Source organism: Colobus angolensis, unplaced genomic scaffold (assembly GCF_000951035.1).
Source record: "Colobus angolensis palliatus isolate OR3802 unplaced genomic scaffold, Cang.pa_1.0 Scaffold226, whole genome shotgun sequence".
NCBI lineage: Eukaryota > Metazoa > Chordata > Mammalia > Primates > Cercopithecidae > Colobus > Colobus angolensis.
Window position 1 is genome coordinate 4,197,188 of NW_012115444.1, and position 26,771 is coordinate 4,223,958.

The 26,771-nt window shown below is 35.7% G+C and overlaps 1 protein-coding gene across 1 annotated transcript in view; it reads left to right on the top strand.

The window, feature by feature from the left end:
• RTKN2 (rhotekin 2) overlaps positions 1–26,771 on the top strand; it is an 80,753-nt gene that overhangs the window by 31,808 nt on the left and 22,174 nt on the right. Inside the window, exons 4-7 of the mRNA XM_011944105.1 lie at positions 2,972–3,025; positions 4,413–4,530; positions 8,175–8,372; positions 22,013–22,107. Of these exons, the coding sequence (XP_011799495.1) occupies positions 2,972–3,025; positions 4,413–4,530; positions 8,175–8,372; positions 22,013–22,107 (465 nt within the window). The remainder of the gene's footprint in view (positions 1–2,971; positions 3,026–4,412; positions 4,531–8,174; positions 8,373–22,012; positions 22,108–26,771) is intronic.

The following is a 26,771-nucleotide window of genomic DNA, read 5'->3' on the forward strand; positions in this document are numbered from 1 at the left end:
TTTGATACATTGATAGCCAGAAAATACCTGGGTTTTTTGTTTCCAGCTACACCACTCCCTGGCCAGGTCTTTATGAAACTAAATCACTAATTTACTCTTATTATTTCTGCTGAACACTAAATATTTACCATATATAAATGTAGTACTTACCGTAATTATATTGTGGTAATTATCTTAGTCACTGACTACTAATTTAATGAATAAAACAAATCAGTTCACCAAGTACCTTAGTTTTCACTTTTGAAAATGATAGACAGACTTCTGGGACTTGATAGCATCAAGTCAGCTGTCTTATTATGACTCTCTCAGTTTACCATTAAAATGTCATTGAAGACATAAAACAAGACAAAGGTTAGAGTACTGTAAACTGAAACTGAGCCATTTGCAAGAACCTGAAGGAAGTTCTATTATTGGAAGCTGAATTCAGAAATAAGAGTTGATGGGTTACAAATCCATTGCTGTCTGAAGAGCACAAGACTACCTGGGAAATCGGTATCCAACTTCTCCTCTTGTAGAGCCTATATCTACCCTCCTCTCTTAGGCATGGGATAGAAGAAGGCTGACCCACAGGTTGTGGGTGTACAGCAAAGGAAGTCAGGATCCATGTCCCTCCCATGATAGTGTAAATAGTTAATGCTCTGTTAATCCTAACAGAGCAAGAACAGCTGTGAATAAGTACAGTTGTGAAATGAAATGAGTCAGCAGCTGTGGTCAAGCAAGAAGAAGTGGACTTTTTGGCAGGATATCAGCCAAGTCATAATTACAAAACAATAAAACATTCTCATAAAAATCAAAAACAAAATTACAGTGTCCGTTATATCAATATAATTTAACAATTTTAGAAATTCTAGCTAAAATAATAAGGATAAAAGGTGAAACTACTGAAAATAGATAAATTGAATACTGTTTGAAGATAATAGATTGTAGGCCCAGCACGGTGGTTCACGCCTGTAATCCCAGTACTTTGGGAGGCCAAGGCAGGCAGATCACTTGAGGTCAGGAGTTTGACACCAACCTGGCCTACACGGTGAACCCCTTGTCTCGACTGAAAATCCAAAAATTAGCCGAGTGTGGTGGCGCATGCCTGTAATCCCAGCTACTCTGGAGGCTGAGGCAGGAGAATCACTTGAACCCGGGGGCAGGGGTTGGGGGGAGGGTGGAGGTTGTAGTGAGTAGAGACCACACCATTGCACTCGAGCCTGGGTGATACAACAAGACTCTGTCTCAAAAAAAAAAAAAAAAAAAAATAGATTGTAAACTTACAAAACTTAAGAGAATTTACTTCAACTCTATTTGAATGAATAAAGATTCAGTAAAAGTGGCTGGATTCAAGATAAATATACAAAAAACTGGTACTTTATCTTAAAATCAACAATAACTAATTAGAAAATATAATACCAAAAAAGATATCCTTTACAATAAAACCTCCAAAAAACAAAAATATAATTATTCAAGAATAACCTTAATAAAATGTAAAGGCAAATTGTTATGCTATTCTATATAAAGACAGAATATTATAAAGTTATCAGTTACTAAATTAATTTAGATAATGGAATACTAATAAAACACTTGGGGAAGGGGGATTTTGACAAGATTTGTTCTAAAATTTATATAAAGAAATTAGGCCGGGCGCGGTGGCTCAAGCCTGTAACTTTGGGAGGCCGAGACGGGCGGATCACAAGGTCAGGAGATCGAGACTATCCTGGCTAAGATGGTGAAACCCCCTCTCTACTAAAAAAAAAATACAAAAAACTAGCCGGGCAAGCTGGCGGGCGCCTGTAGTCCCAGCTACACAGGAGGCTGAGGCAGGAGAATGGCGTGAACCGGGGAGGCAGAGCTTGCAGTGAGCTGAGATCCGGCCACTGCACTGCACTCCAGCCCAGGCGACAGACCGAGACTCCGTCTCAAAAAAAAAAAAAAAAAAAAAGAAATTAGCAAGTAAGAATAAGTTGTTTTCAGAAAAGAATATATCTAACAGATTAGTAAGTATATTATAAAGGTACAATAGTTACAATAGTATAGTGTTGCCAGGCATGGTGGCTCATGCCTGTAATCCCAGCACTTGGGGAGGCCAAGGAGGGCAGATTGCTTGAGCCCAGAAGTTGGAGAACAGCCTGGCAAACATGGTGAAACTCTTGTCTCGACCAAAAAAAAAAAAAAGAGGTATAAAAAGTAGGCAGCCGGGCGCAGTGGCTCACGCCTGTAATCCCAGCACTTCAGGAGGCCTAGGCGGGCCAATCATGAGGTCAGGAGATCAAGACCATCCTGGCTAACATGGTAAAGCCCCATCTCTAGTAAAAATAGAAAAAAATTAGCCAGGGGTGGTGGCACATGCCTGTAGTCCCAGCTATTTGGGAGGCTGAGGCTGGAGAATCGCCTGAACCTGGGAGGCAGAGGTTGCAGCGAGCTGAGATCGCGCCACTGCACTCCAGCCTGGGCAACAGATAGCACACACCTGTAGTCTCAGCGACATGGGAGGCTTAGGTGGGAGATTTGCTTGAGCCCTGGAGTTCAAGGCTGCAATGAGCCATGGTGGCACCACTGCACTCTAGCCTGAGCAACAGAGCAAGACCCTGTCAAAAAAAAAAAAAAAGAAAGAAAAATAATACGGTGTTGGTATTTAGCTAGACAGTAATTAATAAATGATTCAGATTCATAAAAGTATAGTCAAGGAACAGGTATTTACTCAGAATGGCATATATGATAAAGATGTCATCATTAATCAGTAAGGAAGATATATATGGAGTTAGAACAGTTATTTTTATAAGAAGAATATATTTTTACCTCACAGTAATTTCACAGATTAAAAGTACAAACTATAAACAACATCTAGAAAATGTGCTGTTAAACAGTAACACTTTATGTTAGCTTTAATAGTCAGAATTATTATGGAATGCAGAGGTTCAGGTCACTGTAAAGAATAAAACTTACTGAAATTATTACTTGTCATTTCTTTTTCCCTTCTTTGTAGATATTCGAATACCACTAATGTGGAAAGACACTGATCACTTCAGCAATAAAGAACGTATGTATGATTTTAATTTGTAATTGAAATGTTTTCTTTAGCATGTAGTATATCTGATTATTGAGAAAAAAGACTGCTTCTTTGCTGAAATAAATTGTGTCATTTGAAAGAATAAGCAGCATCTTGAACCGTTTTCTGATTTTTAATATAAATATGTTGCAGTTACTTGATACTAATTAATATAGTGCATATGTAGTGTAATTTTAATTGTTGATAGGAACCAGTGCAAGGACAGTGAGTACTGGGTTCAGAGTGGGAACGGGGGAAGGGAAATGTTCAGCGAATAAAGGTAAAGCAGAAGAAATTGTTTAGCGAATAAAGGTAAAGCCAACATTTCTTGTATTTGACCAGAGTCTGGAAGATTTTTCTGCCTTATTTCATTACTTCAGGTTATTTAACAGGATGAAATACGGAAAGATTTTTAGCTTGATCTGATTTTTTTTTCCTTCAGTATTTTATGGTTTTATATAGTCTTTACAAATCCATGTATTGCTTAGGTCATGGAAATTAACCTCAAATGATTTCTAGCTGTTAGAGGCAAAGCAGGAAAGATATGATAATACTTTATCTTCCTTGTCTATTGTGATAGCTTTGTTCCTTGTACTTTAAAAACTGAATCATATTAAGCATAATTAGTTTTATATGAAGAATTTAAAATCAGGTTAGTGTTTGTTATTCAATTAGGAAATATAATTTACTTTACAAAGGAATACATGTGAGGATTAAGTAAAGCTTTCTGATTACTAAAGAGAATAAGTTTTTCTGAAGAGCTACATTTTCTCAAAATGAGGATTTAGCCCTTTAATCACCTAATACTTTTAAAAACATCACCAAATTAAAAGGCCCAGCAGCTATGTTTTTTGTGTTCTCATGTCTATTTTATTGTTTTTTTTTTTTTTTTTCTTGTGGTTTCCTCCCTTGCTGTTAGTTTGGTGGAAAATATTTTGCTGTCGTTAATGTGCCTACTCTTAACCTCTTCTAATAAAAAACATCTTTTTCTTAAATTGACTTGGAAACCAAAATGACAGAGGTAGTAGTGTGTGTGTGAGTGTGTGCGTGTGTGTTTATATAAAGTTTACTATTAATTAAAGCTTAAGGAGTTTAATAGGAATAAAATTTATGAATTTGGTGGTTTCTTTAGGCTGCTGAGAGGCCTATATATTTAACTTTATTTTTGCTTCCTTGTTTAATTGTTGTGTTCTAGTTGAGTAAGGTATTCCTATATACTGGCAGAACAGTCACTGTAAGACTTAAGGGTTACAATATACAATGTATGAAAAGAGTCTATTAATAATCTTTAAGCTAATATTTTTCATTTTCAGGTGGATTTTAACATAATGATTTATTACATGGATTGTTGCTTAATATGTTGTTATTTTTCCTCCAGGATCTCAATGCTATGCCATTTTTTGTTTATTCAAAATGGGAGCTAATGTGTTTGATACTGATGTGGTGAATGTAGATAAAACAATCACAGATATATGTTTTGAAAATGTAACCATATTGTAAGTATTTTTTAATCTTCAGAGAAAAATCTAAAATTCTTTTTTAAAAGGAAGTTCTTATTGGGTCTTTGGATTCTTTTTATGTTTAAATGTTTAAGTGATCTTTAAATGTTTAATATGATTTTAAAAATTACTTTGTTCAGAAGAAGTCCTTTTCTCTGTCTGCAATTTTCTGATGTGAAATAAAAATGGAAATATTGTAATTACTATTAGCAATAAATATTTGACTTATAGTTCAGTTATTAACTAAGCTTTGCATATAACAGAATATCTTGTAATGTTATTTGATATAGAGATAATTTAAGCATAAAACAGGATTTTTATCTCATGTAGGATATTTGGTTGCAGAAATACTAAAGTAGTATAACAACTTTATTTACAAGATAGTCCTGAAGTACATGCTATAGGAAGAGCACTTTGAAATTTTGGGGTGTTCTTTTTCTTATGGTGCACTTCTTTCATGTACTTCAAAACAATAAAAAAAAAATGGGTGATCCTCAGGGCTGTTTTTATGGTCCCTGCTCTTTTACAGGCTCATTTTATTGTGGTCATAATACAGAACAAGAAAGAACTCCTTGGGTAGCCATAGAAATCATTTTTAACTAACATAGTTTTTCCTGCCCTCCTTCAAAGGTTCTGTGTGCCTAAATCAGTGTGGGATTTGTATTTTAGACTTTTGAAGACGTGATCTTTAGATCTAAATGTTAATAGCTACTAACCATTAATATAAAAACCCATATGCATGGTTTTTGCCATTTTCAGCTATGGAGCTAGACAGGTGAGATTTCAGAGGCCTAGTTTTGCCACTCACATAACATTAAAAAAAACCTATAGCAAACCATATTTTGTGGCTTCTGGTCCAGTGTCTCATAGTAATAGTATAGCCTGGAAAAATAAAATGCATTGTTCTGAGTTATAAGTAGTAATGCAGGCCTTCTTATAAGCTGTATTGAACCAAAGGAATTTATTTAGAGTCCAAAACATATTCCCAAATGCTTATATAATTGAGGCTAAAAAAAATTACTTTTTTCTTGGTTATCTGAATACATTTGTTTCCATTATCAACTATTGCTAGTGAATTTTTTTTTCCCGCCAAAATTACCCGTTATTGGGCCCTTTTCTTCACATCACTTTGCTATTGTTTGTTTTTATCATGGAGACAAAAATCAGACTTTTTTTTCCAGGGAAAGAACAATAGAAGTTAGGAAGACAACACATGATTTATAATTTTTTGAGAATTCCGTAAATATTTTAAATTGTTCTAAAAATAACTGCTGACAAATGTTATAAATGTTGAAAAATGTGCTTTTTGTTATGATTGTTTTTAATAAGTATTCAATATTTATGAATCTCTGGTTTTTCTCTAAATATTGATGTTTTTTAGTCATTACCAGGAATACTGTATGTTTAAAAGTTGCCAAATAATAAACTATAAAAATAGCTGGAAGTTATTCCTGGGATTGATTCAAACTATAGATTGGCCATTTATATCTTTAAAAGTCTGTGCTCCATTTTTTAAATCTCTGAAACTGATGGATCTTCCATCTGCAAGTAACATCTGCTGCTGATGGACCTCTTTTGCAGTCTTAAGTATATTTTATTGTTAGTAACACCATCACAGTCTTTAATGCTAAAGGTAGTTCATTGTGTCTGAAAAAGGGCAAAGCCAATCTTAACTTTTGCTAAAATTGCAGAATTTTGTATATTGATTTAATAAATATATATCTAGTACCTTCTACATTCCAGGCACAATACTAGATTAAGAACACAAAGATCACCCAGACAGCAACCATTCTCAAGGAGTTCATGCTTTGAAGTATATTTTTTCCCCTATATAACCAGATAGTAAAATGTTATTTAGAGTTATTAGGTGCAAAAGTCAGGGCGGGTCATGGGACACAGTGACGTGTGCACTATAAGTGACTCTTTATAAAGAAGAAATGAAAACTAAAGGTTTAGCAGATTTTTTTTGGAAGAACAGTCATTTCAGAAAATTACACTTATAAATACCTTAAAAATGTATTAAAGGAATGACAAGGAGAAATAGTATTGGCAACAAAATGACCAGGGTATTTTATTCTTTCTTTAACATCTCTATGTATATATTGGTTAAATTGAATTAAGATTGCCATAGTTTTGAAGCTGATATCTCTGAAAGTTGCAGTAAGTCTCTCAGGCCATTTAGATGCTAAGTAAACACTGAGAGATTCTGTCTCATTAACGTATTTTAACATAAACTTATTCCAAATTCTTTTTCCCCATAAACCTTGCACTTATTGAGGAGATTCTGCAATCTTCTCTTGGCTCCCCTACAGTCTTTTATTTATTTTAAAAAGAAAGTTTATTGTGTATATTTGAGGTTTATAACACGACGTTACAGGATACATATAAATAGTAAAATGTTACTATAATCAAACAGATTAACATCTGTCATCTCACATAGTTACTTTTTTGTGACAAGAGCAGCTAAAATCTATATAACAAAAATCTCTAACACAATTTTATTAACATTCGTCCTCATGTTTTTACAGTACATTATATCTCTAAACTTGTTCATCCTCCATATCTGCTATTTTGTGTCCTTTGACCTACATCTCCCCATTTACTCTCCCCCAATCCTTGCCCATGGTAACCACAGTTTTATTCTCTATTTCTATGGTTTTCAGCTTTTAAAAAAAATATTCCACATATAATGGAGATCATACAATATTTTCATTTCTATGCTTGGCTTATTTAACTTAATATCCTCCAAGTTCATCCATGTTGTAGCAAATGGCAAGATCTCCTTTTTAAAGGCAGAATGGTTGTCTGTTGTATGTGTGTATACACACATACTTTATTTTCTTTATCTGTTTTACCGTTGGTGGACATATCTTGGCGATTGTGAATAATGCTGCATTCTTATAGTTTCTTCAATATCTTGGCTATTGTGAATAATGCTGCAATGAACAGGTGAGTGCAGATGACTTCACAAGGTAATGATTTTATCTCCTTCGAGTATAAACCCAGAAGAAGGACTGCTGGATCATATAGTAGTTCCATTTTTAATTTCTTGTTTTTTGTTTTTGTTTTTGTTTTTTGAGACGGAGTCTCGCTCTGTCGCCCAGGCTGGAGTACAGTGGCCGGATCTCAGCTCACTGCAAGCTCCGCCTCCCGGGTTTACGCCATTCTCCTGCCTCAGCCTCCCGAGTAGCTGGGACTACAGGCGCCCGCCACCTCGCCTGGCTAGTTTTTCGTATTTTTTAGTAGAGACGGGGTTTCACCATGTTAGCCAGGATGATCTCGATCTCCTGACCTCGTGATCCGCCCGTCTCGGCCTCCCAAAGTGCTGGGATTACAGGCTTGAGCCACCGTGCCCGGCCTACCATTTTTAATTTCTTTAGGAACCTCTATACTGCTTTCCATAGTGACTCCACCAGCAGTGTACTAGGGTTCCCTTTTCTCCATACCCTCGTCAACATTTATCTCATGCCTTTTTGATAATAGCCGTCCTATGGGTGTGAAGTAGTATCTCATAGTGGTTTTAATTTGCATTTTCCTGATGTCAAATGCTGATTTTAAATGTTACATAAACATAAAAGAATATTGTAATTTTATTTTCTACTGAGTTAAATTTCTAACATTATGAATGCCCTTGTTTTTAGTAATGAAGCAAGGCCAGACTTTCAGATAAAGGTGGAAGTATATAGTTGCTGTACAGAAGAATCTTCTATAACCAACACACCAAAAAAGCTAGCTAAGAAACTCAAGACATCTATAAGTAAAGCTACAGGAAAGAAAATAAGTTCAGTGCTTCAAGAAGAGGATCATGAAACGTGCTTGCTCCTCAGCCCGGCTGTTTTGTAAGTTTTTAATACTGCATTTATGGTGACATAATTATACATTTGTGATATTTTAAAGTATTATATGTGAAGTGTATGTTTACTTTATAAATGGAAAAACATCATGAAACAAAAACAAAACTTAGTTGTTTGACATTTACTCAACTGAGGTATCCTTAATACCCTCCTTAAAAGGTAGGACATTGGGTGAGAATGTTTTTAGTGATTTGGAATTCTAATGCAAGTTGAATATCCCTTATCTGAAAGCCTTCACACTAGAAGTGTTTTAGATTTGGACTTTTTCAGATTTTGGAATATTTGCATATACATAATTAGGTAACTTGGGGATGACACCCAGGACTAAACGTTATATATATACATACATATATATACATACATACACATACACATACCTTATAGCCTAAAGGTAATTTTCCATGATATTTTTAATAATTTTGTGCATAAAACAAAGTTTTGACTTCAAACATCACATGAAGTCGTGTAGAATTTTCCACTTGTGGTGTCATATAGGCATTCAAAAAGTTTCAGATTTTGGGGCATTTCAGATTTTCAGAGTAGAGATGCTTAGCTTGTATCTACCAAAAAAATGAAATGTTGTTGGAAAGGAACTACGTGCATGTCAAGGTATTTCTTTATATATTAATCTACTAATTAAATTGCTCTATGTATGTCATGCTTTATTCTTATGGAAAATATTTTATCTCTTTTTAATAAAACCACATTATCGTTATCATACTTAACTAAAAAAAAATAAGTCCTTTATATCCAGTCTATATTCATATTGCCTAATATTGGAAAAAAATCCTGTTTTGATTTGTTCAAATCGGAATCCAAACAAGGTCTACAATATTACATTAAAGTGAATCTTTTAAGTTTCTTTTAACCTACTACAATTTCCTGTCCTATTTTTTTCTTGTCATTATTTATCGAAGAGACTAGGTCTTGTAGAATTTTCCATATTTTGAATTTAGTTGATTGCATCTTGTGGTCTTTTTTTACATTTTTTTCTGGCCCTTGTATTTCCTATAACCTCGCAGTTAGATCTAGAGGACTGATTAGGTTCAGTTCTCTTTTAGGGGAATACTATTCATATTATTAGATGTACTTCCTACTAGCTTCTAGTAGGAGGCTTTGTCCCACTTTGAGTAATGTTAAAATTGATCAGTGGGTTTAAGTGTTGCCAGCCTAACCTATCAGGTATAAAGTTCTCAATCAGTCTTTTATCTAATGGTTTTTAACAGTCAAGGCTCATCATTTATTATTATGGATTATAATTTGGTGACTTTATGTATCTGTCCTGCATTTTTCTTCCAAACTGGAATTCTTGCAAAGAATGTGTCCTTGTAAACTCTCTGGATACAACTACAATAACATTGGTGGAGGAAAGGGAAAAAAAAATGCCTGATTCTTCTGTTTACTAGATTTTAGAATATTAAGTTGAAACTGTAGCAATCATGGAGGTGATCAGTGTTGTTTTATTTGAACTCTTGCATTTTCTTTTCTTTTCCTTTTTTTTTTTTTAAGACAAGTCTGGATCTGTTGCCCAGTCTGGAGCGCAGTGGAGCTCTCAGCTCACTGCAGCCTCAGCCTCCTGAGTAGCTAGGACTACCAGCACATGCTGCTGTGCCTGGTGGCTAATTTTTGTATTTTTCTTGTAGAGAGAGTGTTTCACCACATTGCTCAGGCTGATCTCAACCTCCTGGGCTCAAGCAATCATTTGCTTGCCTCAGCTTCCCAAAGTGCTGGGATTACAGGTGTGAGGCCACCACACCCAGCCTTGAATTTTTATAATGTTTGTGTTTCAATCTGCTATTCTCTTTGATGCCCAAGTTGTTCATCTTTGATCAGTGGGAAACCGTTAAACTGACTTCTACATCCTTTGAGACAACCTAATCTTTGATAGCTTTTTTGCTTCCTGACACAGTAAGATGTTCCCCTTTCACCTTGTATTTTTCTGCCAAGACTTGGAATCACCATTTCTCCAAGGAGCGTGGTTTCCTTCAGATACCTTCTTTAAACATTGTATTTGTTTCTTCACAAATAGTTTTATGTTGATGTTTCTTTGGAACACTGTTGATCAAGCTGCATTCCTAGAATTTCTTTGCATGTTTCGTAGAGTTGGCTCTTCAGCATGTCAATAATTTTACTGTAATTATAAAAAGCAAAATATTTGAGGTATAGATCCTGGAAACGCCAGTCATCAAAATTTAATTAAATTACTCTTTTCATGTGAGATGTATTACGTGCAAAATATACTTTGGCACTCTAGCATAGTGTCTTTCAATCTCTTTGGATTGATGCTTATGCTAAAAAAATACATTTTACATCATGACTGAGTGCACAGTTATGTAAGCAGATAGATTTTATGAAGTAATTCTTAACCCTTACTATTTACAATATAATTATCAGGCATTTTCTTATTCTGTTGCTTTCAGTTTTTTTAATGCTGTTTGTAAATCATTAAATTGATTTCATGACCCATGAATCAGTCCCAGTCCACATTCTGAAAAACAGTCATAGAAGATGTCTTTCCAATATAAATGTCATTTAAAAGGAGGCAAGAGACCTTTCATTTTCTTCTCTTAGATCTTAGACCATCTTTAAAACTTTTCTGCATTAATATTATATCAAGGATTTGCTGGAAGGTACTTTAATTCAGTCATAAGGTGGTGGAATTAATTCTTTTTGATGATTAGATAAACAATTCTATTTCCAGGTTTAAACAGGTTTTAGTGCAGAAAGAGACCTTAGAGATAATTACCCAGTTCAATAATTTTTACATTTTTTAAGTAGCAAAACTCCTGTTTTAAAAATGACAGGGCCAGTAGTGTCTCTTATCCATCTGCACTGTATGATAGAAAAGTTACATTTTTTCCCTCACTTTCTCATATGAAAGGCAAAGGCAAAGATGTTCATACACAATCATTTCTTTTTAGAAAGCTTTTCAGAAACATTTCTGGAGTTTCATGCACCTTTACAGCATGTAAAAACAGTGAATGTACTTCCTAAATAGTTTAAAACCTCATTGTATGGCCACGAATACTCAATTTTTAATTTCTGTAATTTATTACTTCTGTGACCCGAGAGATTAATTTACTCTCTTTTTGTTTTTCCTTCTGTAATAATAATAAATAATAATATCTCAATTCCATAGGATAATTATGAGATTTAATAAGATACTTCATGGATTTGGTTTATAAAGGAAGCATTTTATAGTAAGCTTTGTTACCATTATGGTTACTATTTTTACTGTCCCAGACCAGTGCTTTTTCTAGGCCTTTTTTTTTTTAAACTCATGGTAAAACTTCACGGTTTAGAAACTTGACATAGGATTATAAAATGTAGCCACATTTTTTCATTTATGTTTATAATTTTATAGGAGATCATTTAAATGATGTTAGAAACTATATTTAAGGCCGGGGGCAGTGGCTCATACCTGTAATCCCAACACTTAGGGAGGCTGAGGCAGGCAGATTGCCCAGGAGTTCGTGACCAGTTTGGGCACCAGGGTGAAACCCTTCTCTAGTAAAAATACAAAAAACCAGCCCAGATCTAGTCCCAACTACCCAGGAGGCTGAAGTAGGAGGATCACCGGAGCCTGGGAGGTTGAGGCTACAGTGAGCTGTGTGATCATGCCATGAGAGAGAGAGAGACAGAGAGAGAGAGAAAAAAAAGAAAACCATATTTAATCTATATTTCTTTTTGAAGCCTAGAGGAATTTTTGAGAATAAATTTTTGTGCATTAAGTTCTTTTTACTAGACAGGCATATTTATCTTGGAGTATCTATTTTCCTGTTCAGAATTTTTCATTCTATTTGGTTTATTCTTGAATCCAAACACTAATTTTCTTTATGAACATTTCCCCCTTGAAACTTGCATGCCATTTGTTTATTTGATACCATTAAAGTTGGTTAAAAGATAAAATAAAACCTTTTATAGCATTTCACAAATCATGTCCTTCTAATACCAGCATTTTGTTGATACTGTAGTATGACCCTAGAGTCTGCTAGGTTAACTCATAGCCCAGGACTGCTCTTACCTGATGCTTCCTTAACTGGACCACTTCAGCACCATGGTAGGAGTTTAAAATTCAGGATGCATAAGGAGATCATTTTGTGTATTTAAGTGATCTAGGTCAATGTGAAGATTTCTAATACAGATTTTAGTCTTTAACCAAAATGGACACATATAAAATGATAAAATTTTCCCTAGTAATATGACATGTGACCAAATATAGCCGTTCTTCCTGACAAGAGTGCATTTTTTAGACTACCATTTAAAGCAGCCATTTTTTTTCATAACATTCCCTTTCCTCCAAAAAAATGTTGTAACAATTGGCCTATTTGATAGAAAAAAAATGTAGCTGATTAAACTTTTGGGAACTCAATATTAGGGTTGGCTAAAAGGAATGAGTGTAATGTTTTAGAAAGAAAATGTTATCCTGACAAGAATGTTTTAAAAGTGAGGTCACTGTTGGTTTTGGAAGCACTGGCATTGTAGTTAGTCATGTTTTAAAAATGAAGCAACTTGAAATACCATAAAATATTGTTTGATCTGAAAGAAGACAGTGAACATTTTTGGTAATTTTTAGTATGCTCCCTGATAAGATTCATTTATTCATTTTATTGTAGACTTTAGCTTACTAAAATTCCTTTAGCCAGACTTTCCCAGTGCATCTAATAGCTGAATTAACTATTTTATGCTCCTTGATAACTATTTAGTACATTATTCTTTAACTATACATCATTCTAAACAATCATCTTGTGAAAACTGGTAAACTTCAGAATGATTATTTACTTGACAAAAGATGTATTGTTTCTTAAAAATAAGCCACTAATACTACATCTTAAATATGATTAAAGTTATGAAACATGTATCCTAACACTTGTTCAGAATACATGGATTATTTATGTTTTGAGGAACGAGACTTAAAGATTTGGTGATGTGATAGATAATACAGTTTGTAAACGTAACTAAGGAGTTACTCAACTATTGTACATAATTAATTAAATCATTGTAGAAATGATTATCCAGCAGTTATGTCATTTGGTAAATTCAAAGGTTAATAGATCCCTGCACTCAAAATTCTTCCAGTTTAGTAAAATTTAGTCACTATTTGTTTTAAAAGAAAAAATATCTTAAACTATTTCTTAATGAGTTATAAAGCCAATATGATACACTGGGGCTCTCTTTCCAGTATACCTCTTGCTAGCTACAGGCAAGTCAGTTACATTCTCTGAACATCAGTTTCTTCATCTGAAAATGGGGAACAAAATATCTGCCCTGCCTATCTCTAGTAGTTTTTTGGAACCTTAAAAAAGATGTTGCTTGTCAAAGTGCCTTAAACTGCACATAGAGATGAAGTATGACAGTGCTTTGCATGCAGTTGATTCCTAGGGGTGGTTTTCATCCTGTTACCACTTAACCACATTAATCATTTTGTTAGAAAAATAATAGGCCCAGTGCAGTCACTCATGCCTGTAATCTCAGCACTTTGGGAGGCTGAGGTGGGTGGATCACCTGAGGTCAGGAGTTCGAGACCAGCCTGGCCAACGTGGTGAAACTCTGTCTCTACTAAAAAAAAATACAAAAAATTAACCAGGCGTGGTGGCGAGCACCTGTAATCCCAGCTACTTGGGAGACTGATGCAGGAGAATCACTTGAACCCAGGAGGCAGAGGTTGCAGGGAACCGAGATCGTGCCATTGCACTGCAGCCTGGGCAACAAGAGCGAGACTCCGTCTCAAAATACAAAAAGAAAAAGAAAAAAAGAAAAATAATAGAAACTTGGAAATAGAACCTAGAAGGAAAAAAAGTTAGTCATAGTTTACTCTAAACCAAATACTTCTTATCAGTTTGAGCTGATATTTTACTTTCAGGTTTTTAAATGTCTAGGTTTTGGGGATATTTAGATAATAATTATACTGCACATTCAACTTTCTTCAGAATTTATTACAGTCTTTACATAATCATTTTGTTGGCCACATTATCTGTTAGTTGACTATATCATAGTTTAACTGTTTTTAGAGGAGGCTATCAATAATTTTTTTCATGTTGTTATGTGTCACTCATTGGAAATAGAGGTAAATGTCTTACATATTAACCTTAAAGTAGTTAAAAGATGTCTCAGTCACAATCATTTCTTAAGGCCCAAGAAAAAAATGTAAACATATAGTTTGGTTATCACATAATTTTAGTCAATTCTGCCACATAAATTGCCTTCTAAACATGCCATCTCTTCAGTGCACCCAGTACAGATGCAGCGAATAACATAGTTCCTTCTTGTGCACACTAGTAGCAGTGTTTAACATTCTACAGTATATTGAAATGACTCTTCCTAAAGTGAAGACTACTCCAGTTTTTTTAGTGGTCAATGAGAATAAATTACAGTGTTGGTCCTCAAAATAAGACCTAAAGGTGTCTTCATTCTCTTTCTTTCTGTATCCTACCATTTCAGATATTTTTCTTGATAGACTTAACATACATGTGTTAAGAATAATACAAGTATTAGCCCATGTAATACCTTGACCTCTCGGTTTCATGACCTTGCCCCAGTAATTTTGTCCTCTTTCAATTTCAGCCATCTACCCCGTGATTGCATTCTAGATCTTGTCATTACTAGTAATTGCATATCCTCTGTAATCTTTGTAGTAGGTATCCCACTCTCTCCACCATCTCCCACATTTCCAGGTTCTTCCCTTCAGTACTCTGACTCCAGCTTAGAATACATAATTTACTGTTTTATCCTTTCCTAGCATCTCTCTTGTCATACTTTCCTTGGAAAAACTCCAACCTTGGTTAACTCCTACTTTTAGTTCCTGTGCACTCGTACTCATGAGGAATAGATGAAGAAGCAAGAGAAAAACACAGTTATACTTCCTGGTCTTACTTGAGATACATAATCCCTAACCTTTTTTATTTTATTTTATTATTATACTTTAAGCTCTAGGGTACATGTGCATAACGTGCAGGTTTGTTACATATGTATATTTGTGCCATGTTGGTGTGCTGCACCCATCAACTCGTCAGCACCCATCAATTCGTCATTTATATCAGGTATAACTCCCAATGCAATCCCTCCCCCCTCCCCACCCATGATAGGCCCCGATGTGTGATGTTCCCCTTCCCGAGTACAAGTGATGTCCTTGTTCAGTTCCCACCTATGAGTGAGAACATGCGGTGTTTGGTTTTCTGTTCTTGTGATAGTTTGCTAAGAATGATGGTTTCCAGCTGCATCCATGTCCCTACAAAGGACGCAAACTCATCCTTTTTTATGGCTGCATAATATTCCATGGTGTATATGTGCCATATTTTCTTAATCCAGTCTGCCACAGATGGACATTTGGGTTGATTCCAAGTCTTTGCTATTGTGAATAGTGCCACAATAAACATACGTGTGCATGTGTCTTTATAGCAGCATGATTTATAATCCTTTGGGTATATACCCAGTAGTGGGATGGCTGGGTCATATGGTACATCTAGATCTAGATCCTTGAGGAATCACCATACTGTTTTCCATAATGGTTGAACTAGTTTACAAACCCACCAACAGTGTAAAAGTGTTCCTATTTCTCCACATCCTCTCTGGGTTCTCAGTATGACTGAGCAATTCTGTTTCTACAGTCTTCTACTTTACCTCTCTTCAAGGTAAGTATTTCACATGTCTCCTCTCTAACCGCTAATATCCTCTCTCTGCCCCTCATTCATAGCTAATGACTTTGTTTCATATGTCATTGATATTACTGAAGTAATTGGGAGAGAACTTAAATATCCTCCATCCTCCAAACCTGCCAGCCTACCCACATCTGCCTCAGTGTTTGCTGTTTCCTTTCTTGTGACCTGCCTTCACCTCATCTAAGGCCTGTCTACTCGTGCACTAGATCCCATCTCACTCACAGTAGGCTCCTGTATGTTTCCTCCCCTCCTATCCTACATCACCAACTTTTGTACAGCACCATTTCTGTATACTTATAAGCATGCTGAAATACCTTCAATTTTTTAACTATCCTTCCTGGAAAATAATTTTTTATATTCCTATCTCCACTTCCTCTTCTACCATTCTCTATTGAACTATTTCATTTGGCTTACCTAATGTTACCTCCATCCCGTCCTACAGAAACTACTCTCGTCAAGGTCAACAGTGATCTAATGTTGCCACATTTGATTGTCAGTTTCCTGGACCTTTTGGTATTAACACAATTGATCACTCTCCTTGAAATACTATTTTTATATGCCGTCTAGAATGACACTTTCTTGATTTTTCTTCGACCTCAGTAACCATTTATTCATTGCATGTCTCCTTTGTTCATTGCTCTTCATTTAATGGAGTGCTTGTGTCCCAGTATTTGGTCCTTGGATTTCACCTAACTTTCATTAAATTTCATGTATATACTGATAACTCCCACATTTATATCTCCAATACCTATTCCTCTTCTAACTCCAGATTCATATATCCAGTTGCCTGGATGCATCTAGATACTGAAAACAATCTCAAATAATGCATCTAGATATCAAAAACAATCTCAAACATACTTGCCCCAAACTGAATTCTTACCTCCTGTATCTGTTTCTCTCTCAGTCAGCCTCATTTCAGTTAATAACAGTTCCATTTTTCTGGTTGCTTGGACCAGAGGCCTTGGAGATGTCTTTAATTCTTTCCTTGCTTTCACATCCTGTCTTTGCACTGAAACTTAGAGAATGTATCAGGAATCTGAACCACTTCTCGCCACCCTACTACCACCATTCTATTCCAGGCCTGCAACAGCTCTTGCCTGGTCAATTTCAGTAACCTTTTAGTCAGTGTCTCCATTTTTCACTCCTGGCCTCTCTAGTCTGTTCTCCACACAGCAGCCAGAGGGATCATTTAATTTTGATACAAGTCAGATCATAGTACATGACTCTGCTCGGAACCTACCATTTGCTGCACATTTCACTCCAAATCCACTGTTCCTTACCATGCCCCACCAGGACTGTGGTATTGACTGTCTGTCTGCCCCCTACTTACCTTTTGGACATCTCAAATCACTCTGCCTCCTTCACTACTCCAGTCACACTGTCCTCCTTGTTTGTCAAACACACCTAGCATGTACTCACCTTAGCCTTTATATGTATTGTCCTCTGCCTGAAATACTCTTCCTTCTGTTCTTCTTGTGGCTCCTTTCTTCCTTTCAGGTTTTCACTCAAGTGTTACTTTTGCAAATAGGCCTTCTTCTCCTTGGGCCATCTGAAATAGCAGTCTCCCCTCACCTTAATTCCTTCACCATGCTTTACTTAGCTTCATGGGCCTGATATATATTTTTCTTTCTGTATAAGACAGGAAAAGTAGATAAATACATAAATGTATGTTTACATATTTATACATTCTCCCCCATTTCATTGATTATTGTAGTTTTAACACCTGGAACAGTGCCTGGCAAATGCAGGCAACCCCACTTATTGTCAATAATCTTTTCTTGAAAATAACATATTCTGCCCTAAAGTGCTCACAGTGAGTCTACGTCCCATTATTTAAGTGGGAAACATTATAATGTGTTATCAATTTAAAACTCCTATCTAGTTTTCTAAAATATAGTTCCATAAAACTCATTTATCAGGGACAAATTATTATGTTGGGATAATGCTTAACATATTGAACCCTGATAACCAAACAACTCATACGAACGTTAGTAGGCAGTTCGTGTGTAATCACATTTGCTCTTCCATTGTAGTTGCTGTTCTCAATTACTTTGATTGCTTTTTATTTATTTATTTTTGAGACAGGATCTCTTTCTGTCACTCAGGCTGTGGTGCAGTGGCATGATTTTGGCTCGCTACAGCCTCCACCTCCCGGGTTCCAGCGATACTTCTGCCTCAACCTCCCAAAGTTCTGGGATTATAGGCGTGAGCCACCACACCCAGCCTACTTTGGTTCTTTCTCCACAGTTTTAATACTTCAACTTCTTTGGGATTCATTTTGTGAACAATAGTGAAAAATAAGAGCTTACTGTAAAAGACACTGTAGAAACTTGTTCAGAATAAGTGAATAATAGCAGAGAATGGCCACTTGTCCCTCTTTTAGTTCTAGCAGCAGAGATTTGTTGATACATAGTGAACTTTTGAAAAGCCTAAGTGTGAGTCTGACATTATACCAGTTCAGAACTGTAACTCAAAAATACACTCATGCATTGTTTTGTTTAAAATGTTATGTTGAAATATGGAGACAGAAACATAAATTTTCGTATATAAACATTGACCAAAAACACTGGGTATAGAGAGTTATCTTTGGTCTGTAATGACTATATAGTAAAAGCCAAGAAGCATTCTCCAAGGGAATAGTAGTCTATGGAGTATGCTGTTATTTATTGAAGTGCATGCATACGTTGCATACTTACTAAGTGTATGCATATTTTTTCTTTGTAATACAGAAATCTTATTAAAGATTTAGTAAGAAACAAAGGAGGTGTATGAAACATAACACCTAGCACAATTAATATAAATTGTCGTCAGACATCATTGTCTTCTATATCTCTCTTTGTCTCTCTCTCTCTTTTAATATACTCATTGATGTTTTGAGATTTTACTGATTTGAAAAAAAAAAATCAAGAAAATCATGAAAACAATTAGGATTACTAGCATACAACATACAATTGTTGCTGGGTGTGGTGGCTCACTCCTGTAATCCCAGCACTTTGGGAGGCCAAGGTGGGCGGATCACGAGGTTAAGGAGATCGAGACCATCCTGACTAACATGGTGAAACCCCATCTCTACTAAAAATACGAAAAATTAAGCAGGCATGGTGGCAGGCGCCTGTAGTCCCAGCTACTCGGGAGGCTGAGGCAGGAGAATCGGGTGAACCCGGGAGGCGGAGCTTGCAGTGAGCCAAGATCGCGCCACTACACTCCAGCCTGGGTGACAGAGTGAGACTCCGTCTCAAAAAAAAAAAAAAAAAAGACAGAAAATACAGTTGTTACTGAACATAAATTCACTTTTTATCACCACAAAGTGCCAGAATATGAAATTCATCATGAGAAATTCTAGGTGTTTTGGTAAGAGTGCTATTTTAACATAAGTACCACAAAGGGAACTATAATGGAAAAAAATGGAATGAATGTAATGAAGTCCTCCATGTTCTCACACTATAGATAAAACCCTCAAATCTCTGATGTAGATAACCAGAAGAAGGAGATTCATTCTGTGAAAAATAAACAAAGCTGGATGCTAATAAAAGTGGTAAGGACAGATTTGAATCAGTAATGTGCTATTACAGTAAGAAGAGTCACACATGAACTGCACTAAACTTTGATTTGTGTAGAGGCGACTGGGCATTTTAAAGGGAGAATAAGGAAATTGGGAGAGGTTGAGTCAGACTCAGAGTTAGCTAAGTGAAAAGTTCCAGATAGTGAGAAGAGGGGATTGGTCCATGTGGAACCCACCTGGGTGTTCTAGCTGGTATTTATCAAAATTAGTCTCCTACCCTCCCACAGAGACTGAAAGACAAAGGCACTGTTTTCAGCTATTGGCTGGAACAAACAATAAGTTCTTTTGTCAGCCTTGAATTTTCTCAGGCAGGCACTTTAAGAAGACATGTTAGTGATGCAACTTTGAGCTGCAAGAAACAATGCTAGTGATTGTTCGGGTCCTTAGAGGGCCAGGTTGAGGCCTAGTTGAGAAAAGGACTCAGAGGAGTGTGGCTGGAGTTTGGTCAAGAAGACAACCTCTGTCCCTGGGAAATTAATGTAAATCAGACCCTATCATTCCACTTTTTATCAACTTTCCTACTATATTTAGAATTAAATCCACCCCTCTTCCAGGGCACAGAGAGCCGCCAGGTGAGCTCATCACTGCCTGTATTTCCAGCCTTGCATTGCACCATGCTTGCTGCTTGCCTGTTGTGCACCAGCCACACTGGTTTTCCTTCAGCCCGCCCTTTGCACATACTCACTCTGCTTGGAATGTTTTCCTGCATTCTTTGCTTGGCTAGATTCTTTTATGACTGGATAACTGTCACTTCCTCAGAAAATCCTTCCCCAGTTCACCTACCTACCACAGGTCCTCAGTTTTCTCATCTCCTTTGTTTCTTTCATAGAAAAAGTTGCATTCCAACTTGCAAATGCTGGTATTTGGTTTATTCCTATGCCTACTCTTTTTTCATTCTGCCTGCATCAGAATGTAATGCTGGATCTTGTTTACCATTGAATGCCCATCACCTAGCATTGGACTTGGCACATTTCAAGTGTTCAGTAAATATTTATTAAATGAATGGGGACCCCAGTGGCTCACGCCTGTAATCCCAGCACTTTGGGAGGCCAAGGCAGGCAGATCACATGGTCAGGAGATCGAGACCATCCTGGCTAACAGGGTGAAACCCAGTCTCTACTAAAAATACAAAAAATTAGCCAGGCGTGGTGGCGGGCGCCTGTAGTCCCAGCTACTCAGGAGGCTGAGGCGGGAGAATGGCATGAACCTGGGAGGCGGAGCTTGCAGTGAGTCAAAAAAAAAAAACACACAACAACAAATGAACGGGGACCCTTCAGAGAAACATTTGTGTGAATTAAAACAAATAATTTGCAGGTTTTTATTGACAAAATATAGAGATAAACTTGCTAAATCAATAACTTGTATCATCAAAAAATGTCATCTGTAATATCTCAATTTTTTTTGTGGTAAAGCATTCTTGAGTATACATTCAGAGGCATTAAGTATATTCACATTGTACAACCGTCACCACCCTCCATCTCCAGAAGTTTTTCATCTGCTCAAGCTGAAATTCTGCACCCACCCTACACTAATTCCTTATTCTTTCCTCCTGGCAGCCACCATTCTAGATTCCATCTCTATGAATTTCACTACTCTAGGTACCTCTTATAAGTGAAATCATATAGTGTTTGTCCTTTTGTGACTGGCTTATTTCACTTAGCTTAATGTCTTCAAGATTCATCCATGTTGTAGTATGTCAGAATTTTCTTCTTTTTTAAGGCTGAATAATATTCCGTTATGTATATGTATGTGTATGTACACACACACACACACCCCACATTTTGCTGATTCTTTCATCCCTGGATGGACACTTGGGTTTCTTCTACCTTTAGGCTATTGTGAATAATGTTGCTGTGAACATGGGTGTACAAATATCTGAGTCTCTGCTCTCAGTTCTCTTGGGTGTATATCAGAGTAGAATTGCTGGATCAGTAATTTTATTTCTTATTTTTTGAGGAACCACCAAAATGTTTTCCATGGAGGTTGTATCATTTTACATTCCCACCAGCAATGTACAAGGGTTCTAGTTTATCCACATACCAGCTAACATGTGTTTCTGGTTTTTGTTTGTTTGTTTGTTTGTTTTACTAATCTTAATGAATATGAAGTGATATCTCATTGTGGTTTTGATTTCCATTTCCCCAGTGACTAATGATATTGAGCATCTTTTTATGTTTTGTTGACCATTTGTCAATAAAAGAGAAATAGACATTTCTGTCTTTAGAGAAATGTAGTGCATCAGAATGTAATGCTGGATCTTGTTCTCTCTTTGAGGAAGGGTCTATTCAAGTTCTTTGCTTATCTTTAAATCAGGTTGTTTGTTATTTGTTGTTGAACATACAAATATTTTGTGTAGTAGTAGAAATACAAAAATACTTAAAACATGTCTTCTTTCTTACTATTAGTGGTGTAAAGTATAATTTGCTAGCTCACACTACCCTAACCTTGGAAAGTGCTGAGGATAGTTTCAAGACCCATAATCTGTCTATTAATGGAAATGGTAAGTATAGTATATATTTTACTTATTACATATATTCTGCCTATATTTCTAATTATAGTGTGTTCCCCTCAAGTGGATATCGGCTTAAATAATGGAGACATAAGTGATTCTGTTGGTTCTTTCAAATATATCTGACCCTCTTCCCCAAAGGAGAAAAGTTTATTTTCCTTTCTCTACGCTGAGATTTGTTTGCAAGGCTTAGTGGGAAAAGAAAGGTCTCGGGTATGCTCAATCCTTGTTTTTGACTTGGAATTTATGACTTCACCACTTTCTAGCTGGAAATTAAAGACCTGACTTATTTTTAAATTTGAAATCAAGGAAGCCAGCCTTTCTGTTAGTAGGAAGCAGAGAATATAAGAAAGAGAAAGTAGAGTTCTTTAACCTTTTTCTCTTTGGATGGTAGTGGTAGTTATAGTTTATCCAAAATAAAGATATGGGAAACTGAAGAAGGGAGTTAGGTCATTAAGAAGATTGGTAAAACTTAGCATGAGCACTTGCCACTCTCCCAGGTTATTTTACTCGTGATGAAAAATATGGAGCAGTGCTGGTAAGGCAGTTTGGAAGTATGATTTGGGTTATTTACTTTTGTTCATTTTCTCCAAGCAAATAAATAAAAATATGTGGTAAATGTCCTAATTATACTTACTGTTGTAAGGATTATGGCTCTGTACTGATAAGATTGATAATGTTATATCAATTTTTTTGTTTCACAATGAGAAAGTATGTTAAAAATATGGAATAGTTCATGAAATGTAAATACATAGTTTAAAAAATAGTTAGGAAGCTAGGTGTGGTGGCTCATGCCAGTAATCCCAGTTCTTTGGGAGGATGAGATGGGAGGATCACTTGAGCCAAGGAGTTTGAGACCTGCCTGGGTAACATAGTGAGACCCTATCTCTACAAAAATAAAGAAAAAAATTAGCTGGCCATGGTCATGCGTGCGTGTAATCCCAGCTACTCAGGATACTGAGGTAGGAGGATTGCCTGACCCCAGAAGTTCAAGGCTGCAGCAAGGTATGATTGTGCCACTGTTCTCCAGCCTGGGCTACAGAGCAAGACCCTGTCTCAAGAAATAGAACATATCAAGAAACAGAACATTACTACCACTCCTTTCCCTCAGTTACCCTAGGTGTACATATGTCTCCATTTTTATGGTATATACATCCTTGTTTTTCTTTATGGTTTTATTAATACCATCTTTGTGTGCTTCCCTAAATAATATAATTTTGCCTAATTTGAACTTTGGTATGGAATCTTGTTGTCTTGGTAATTTGCTTTTTGTTCATCATTCAGTGTGTATGCTTTTCCTTACTTACAGTATCTTATTGTATGATAATATGTATTTATCTCTTAGACTTATTTAATTATTTTAATAGTTACAGGGTTCCTCAACTTTTCTATTTCTTGGATCAGTTTCAATAAGTTATGTTTTTATAGATACCTACCCATTTGATCTAAACTTTGAGATTTATAGGCATTAAATTTTCTATTATGTCCTTATATCTATTAATTTTCTGCAGCCTCTGTAATGTTGTTCCCTCTTTTCCATTCCTGATACTTGGTTTCTGTACCATCTCTGTTTTTTAATTCTCATTCTTGTAACAGATTAGTCAGTTTTATTCACCAATGTGTTCCATATTTGTTAATTATTCGTTAGGAGTAATGATTGTAATCTATATACTCCATATTACTACAAGAGGTGTGATAAAATCTCATTCTGTGATTGTGGATTTTTCGACCCATAGTTATATCTATTTTTGCTGTATATAATTTGAACCTTTGTTATTTGATTCATGTAAGTGTTTAATTGTGTATTTTCTTCTTTTACCTCACACTGTACTTATTTTTATGTTACAAACATGCCTCTTCAAACAGCATTATATTGGATTTTAATTTTTCTCTAATTTGATAATCTTTTTTTTACTGAAGCTTTTAGTCCTTTTGTATTTAATATCAAATAGCTGTATATTTGGGTTTAAGTCTATGATAACCTGTGTTTTCTATTTGTCTCACCTATTACATAGTTATTTTTTTCTTGCCTTTTAAGGCACTTTTTCCTTGTTTGAATTAAAGTTATACATCCTTTTTCTCATTTTTTAGAATTTACCCCTAAAAATTTTATTAATCATACTTATTAAAAACTAAACAATAGTTTTGTGCTTTTCTCAGACAATACAAGGACTTTAGAACAGTTAAACTCTTTTTTCCCTAACCTATGTGCTATTGTTATATATTGTAATTCTTTTTTCTTTTAGCAAGATGTTTTATAGATTTAATACTTAGATTTACCTATATGTTTCTATGACTACTTGTATCTTATGCCTTGCATCTGGGATACTTTTCCTTCTGCTTGAAGTATAAGCCCTAGAATTTCTTTTAGTGTGTTATGCTGATATCAAACTTCTTGTTCTTTTTGTTTATCTGAAGGTGGCTTTATTTTGCCTCATTATTGAAGATGTTTCTTAATTCTGCAGTTTTAATTTTGTCTTGTTGAATATCGAAGATATAATTCCAATATTTTTGGCTTCTATTATTTTATTATAAATGTTGTAAATAATTTGCCAGTGTATCACCACTATGAGTGTAATCTTTTTATTCCTTTTTGCCTTTGGTTTTCTAAAATTTTACCATGGTGTAATTAGGTGTAGATTTTATTTATGCTGCTTGGAGTTTCTTGAGCTTCTTTACGTTGTTGGTATGTTTCATCAGTTTGGACAAAATCTCACTTATCTAATTTGAAACTGCCTCTGCTGTTGTGTAACTTTAGTTCTTTTTGCATGCTTTGTATCCTTCATGTTTCTGACTCTTTATGATGTACTTTTCAACTAACTTACAGATATTTAGGACATAAGCTAGTCATAAATCTGAGATTGCCTATATAAAGAAGTTTGCTTTCAAACTTTTAAACTTATAAATCACAAAGTTAATTTCAGATGTATTACTGAAATACATGCTTTTACAGAGTTTTTATTTCATTTGCTGCCTGTTTTAGGAAAGATAACTTTTGTTTATTTGTGTTTGCATTTTGGAATAGTATGTATTATGCTTGTGCATTCATTTTTCCCAGATTAAGCCCTTATTTCTAAAATATAGCAGCTTTAAAAATGTATTAATAAAAATGATTTGAATAGTCTCAGAACATTGTTGTGTGCTATTCTATAGTAGAATCTTGGGCAGGTAAGTTTAAAACTTCTTGGTTTCACTACAAACCTTTGCTGCCTTGCATGTATATATTAACTATTTTTACAAAAAAAAATTTTGGGTAAATAATAGTTATGGCCAGTAACTAGCCATTTTGTAGGCACTACCAACAGGGCACAGCGAAAACTTTAAAAATCATTTTTATGTGGTCCAGTGTGAACTAAGGGCCATATGTTGGGTTTTTATTTATACTCTGATGCCTAGAATCATTTAATGCTTTCCTCCATATAGATAGGTAGTACACAGGTAAGTATCTTCATTAAAGGAGTATCTTAATGTTTTTTTGAAAGAACTTTTTTAAACAATGTCAAAGTTACAGAAAAGTTGCAAGTTGAATGTCAAGATTTTTTTTTTTTTTTTTTTTTTTTAAATTAGAGATGGGTATCGGTATATCACCCAGTCTGGCCTCAAACTCCTGGATGCGAGCACTCCTCCCACCTTGGCGTCCTGAGTAGCTGGGACTACAGGCACACATTACCATACTCAACTTGAATGTCAAGATCTTTTTTTTCTCAAAAAAATATGAGAGCAAGTTGCTTACATGATAGTCCATACCCCAAAATGTATTAATACATATTTGCTACTATCAGGACATTCAGCTACATCACCATCACTCTCGAAGTCAAGGAATGAATACTAACACATTACCACCATATAATCCTCGGAGTCCATTCAATATGTTGCCCATCATCCCAATAATGTTCATTATGGCAGAGGGATACAGTGCAGAATCATATATTTCATTTAATTATCGTGCTTTTTAATTTTCCTTCAATCTGGACTAGTTCTTCATTCATTGGGCTCTAATGTTCGATGTCAGGCTCCTCTTCCCAGGCATACCTCTTTTACCCTGCTTGCTCAAGCTAGAGTCCCAAATCTAGGCTGCGCCCCAGTGTCATCACCCTCTCAGCCCCTTCAGCTGCTGATACCTCCTGCAGGCAGCCCCTGCTACTCACCATTCTCACTCTGCCTGTCTGTCTCCATCATCCCTTTCTAGCACACCATAACTCCTTCTCCAGTCTTGGCACAGATGTTTATGTTGGGGTCTCTACCTAATGGCTTATGACTGAATTGTTCAGCAAGAGAAGGGGAGGAGGAAGGGCCAAAAATGTTGATTAAGTTATCTTAAGTTCTCTAAAATAATGTTTTTTGTTTTTGTTTTGCTTTGTTTTTGAGATGGAGTCTTGCTCTGTTGCCCAGGCTGGAGTGCAACCTCTGCCTCCCGGGCTCAAGCGATTCTTCTGCCTCAGCCTCCCAAGCAGCTGGGACTACAAGCATGCACCACCATGCCCAGCTAATTTTTGTATTTTTAGTAGAGATGGGGTTTCACCATATTGGCCAGGCTGATCTCACTCCTGACCTCAAGTAATCTGCCTGCCTCAGCCTCGCAAAGTGAAATAATGTTTCATCCGGAGGATCACCGTTCTAATTATTATAATGAAAATCAGAGCAAAAATTAGAAT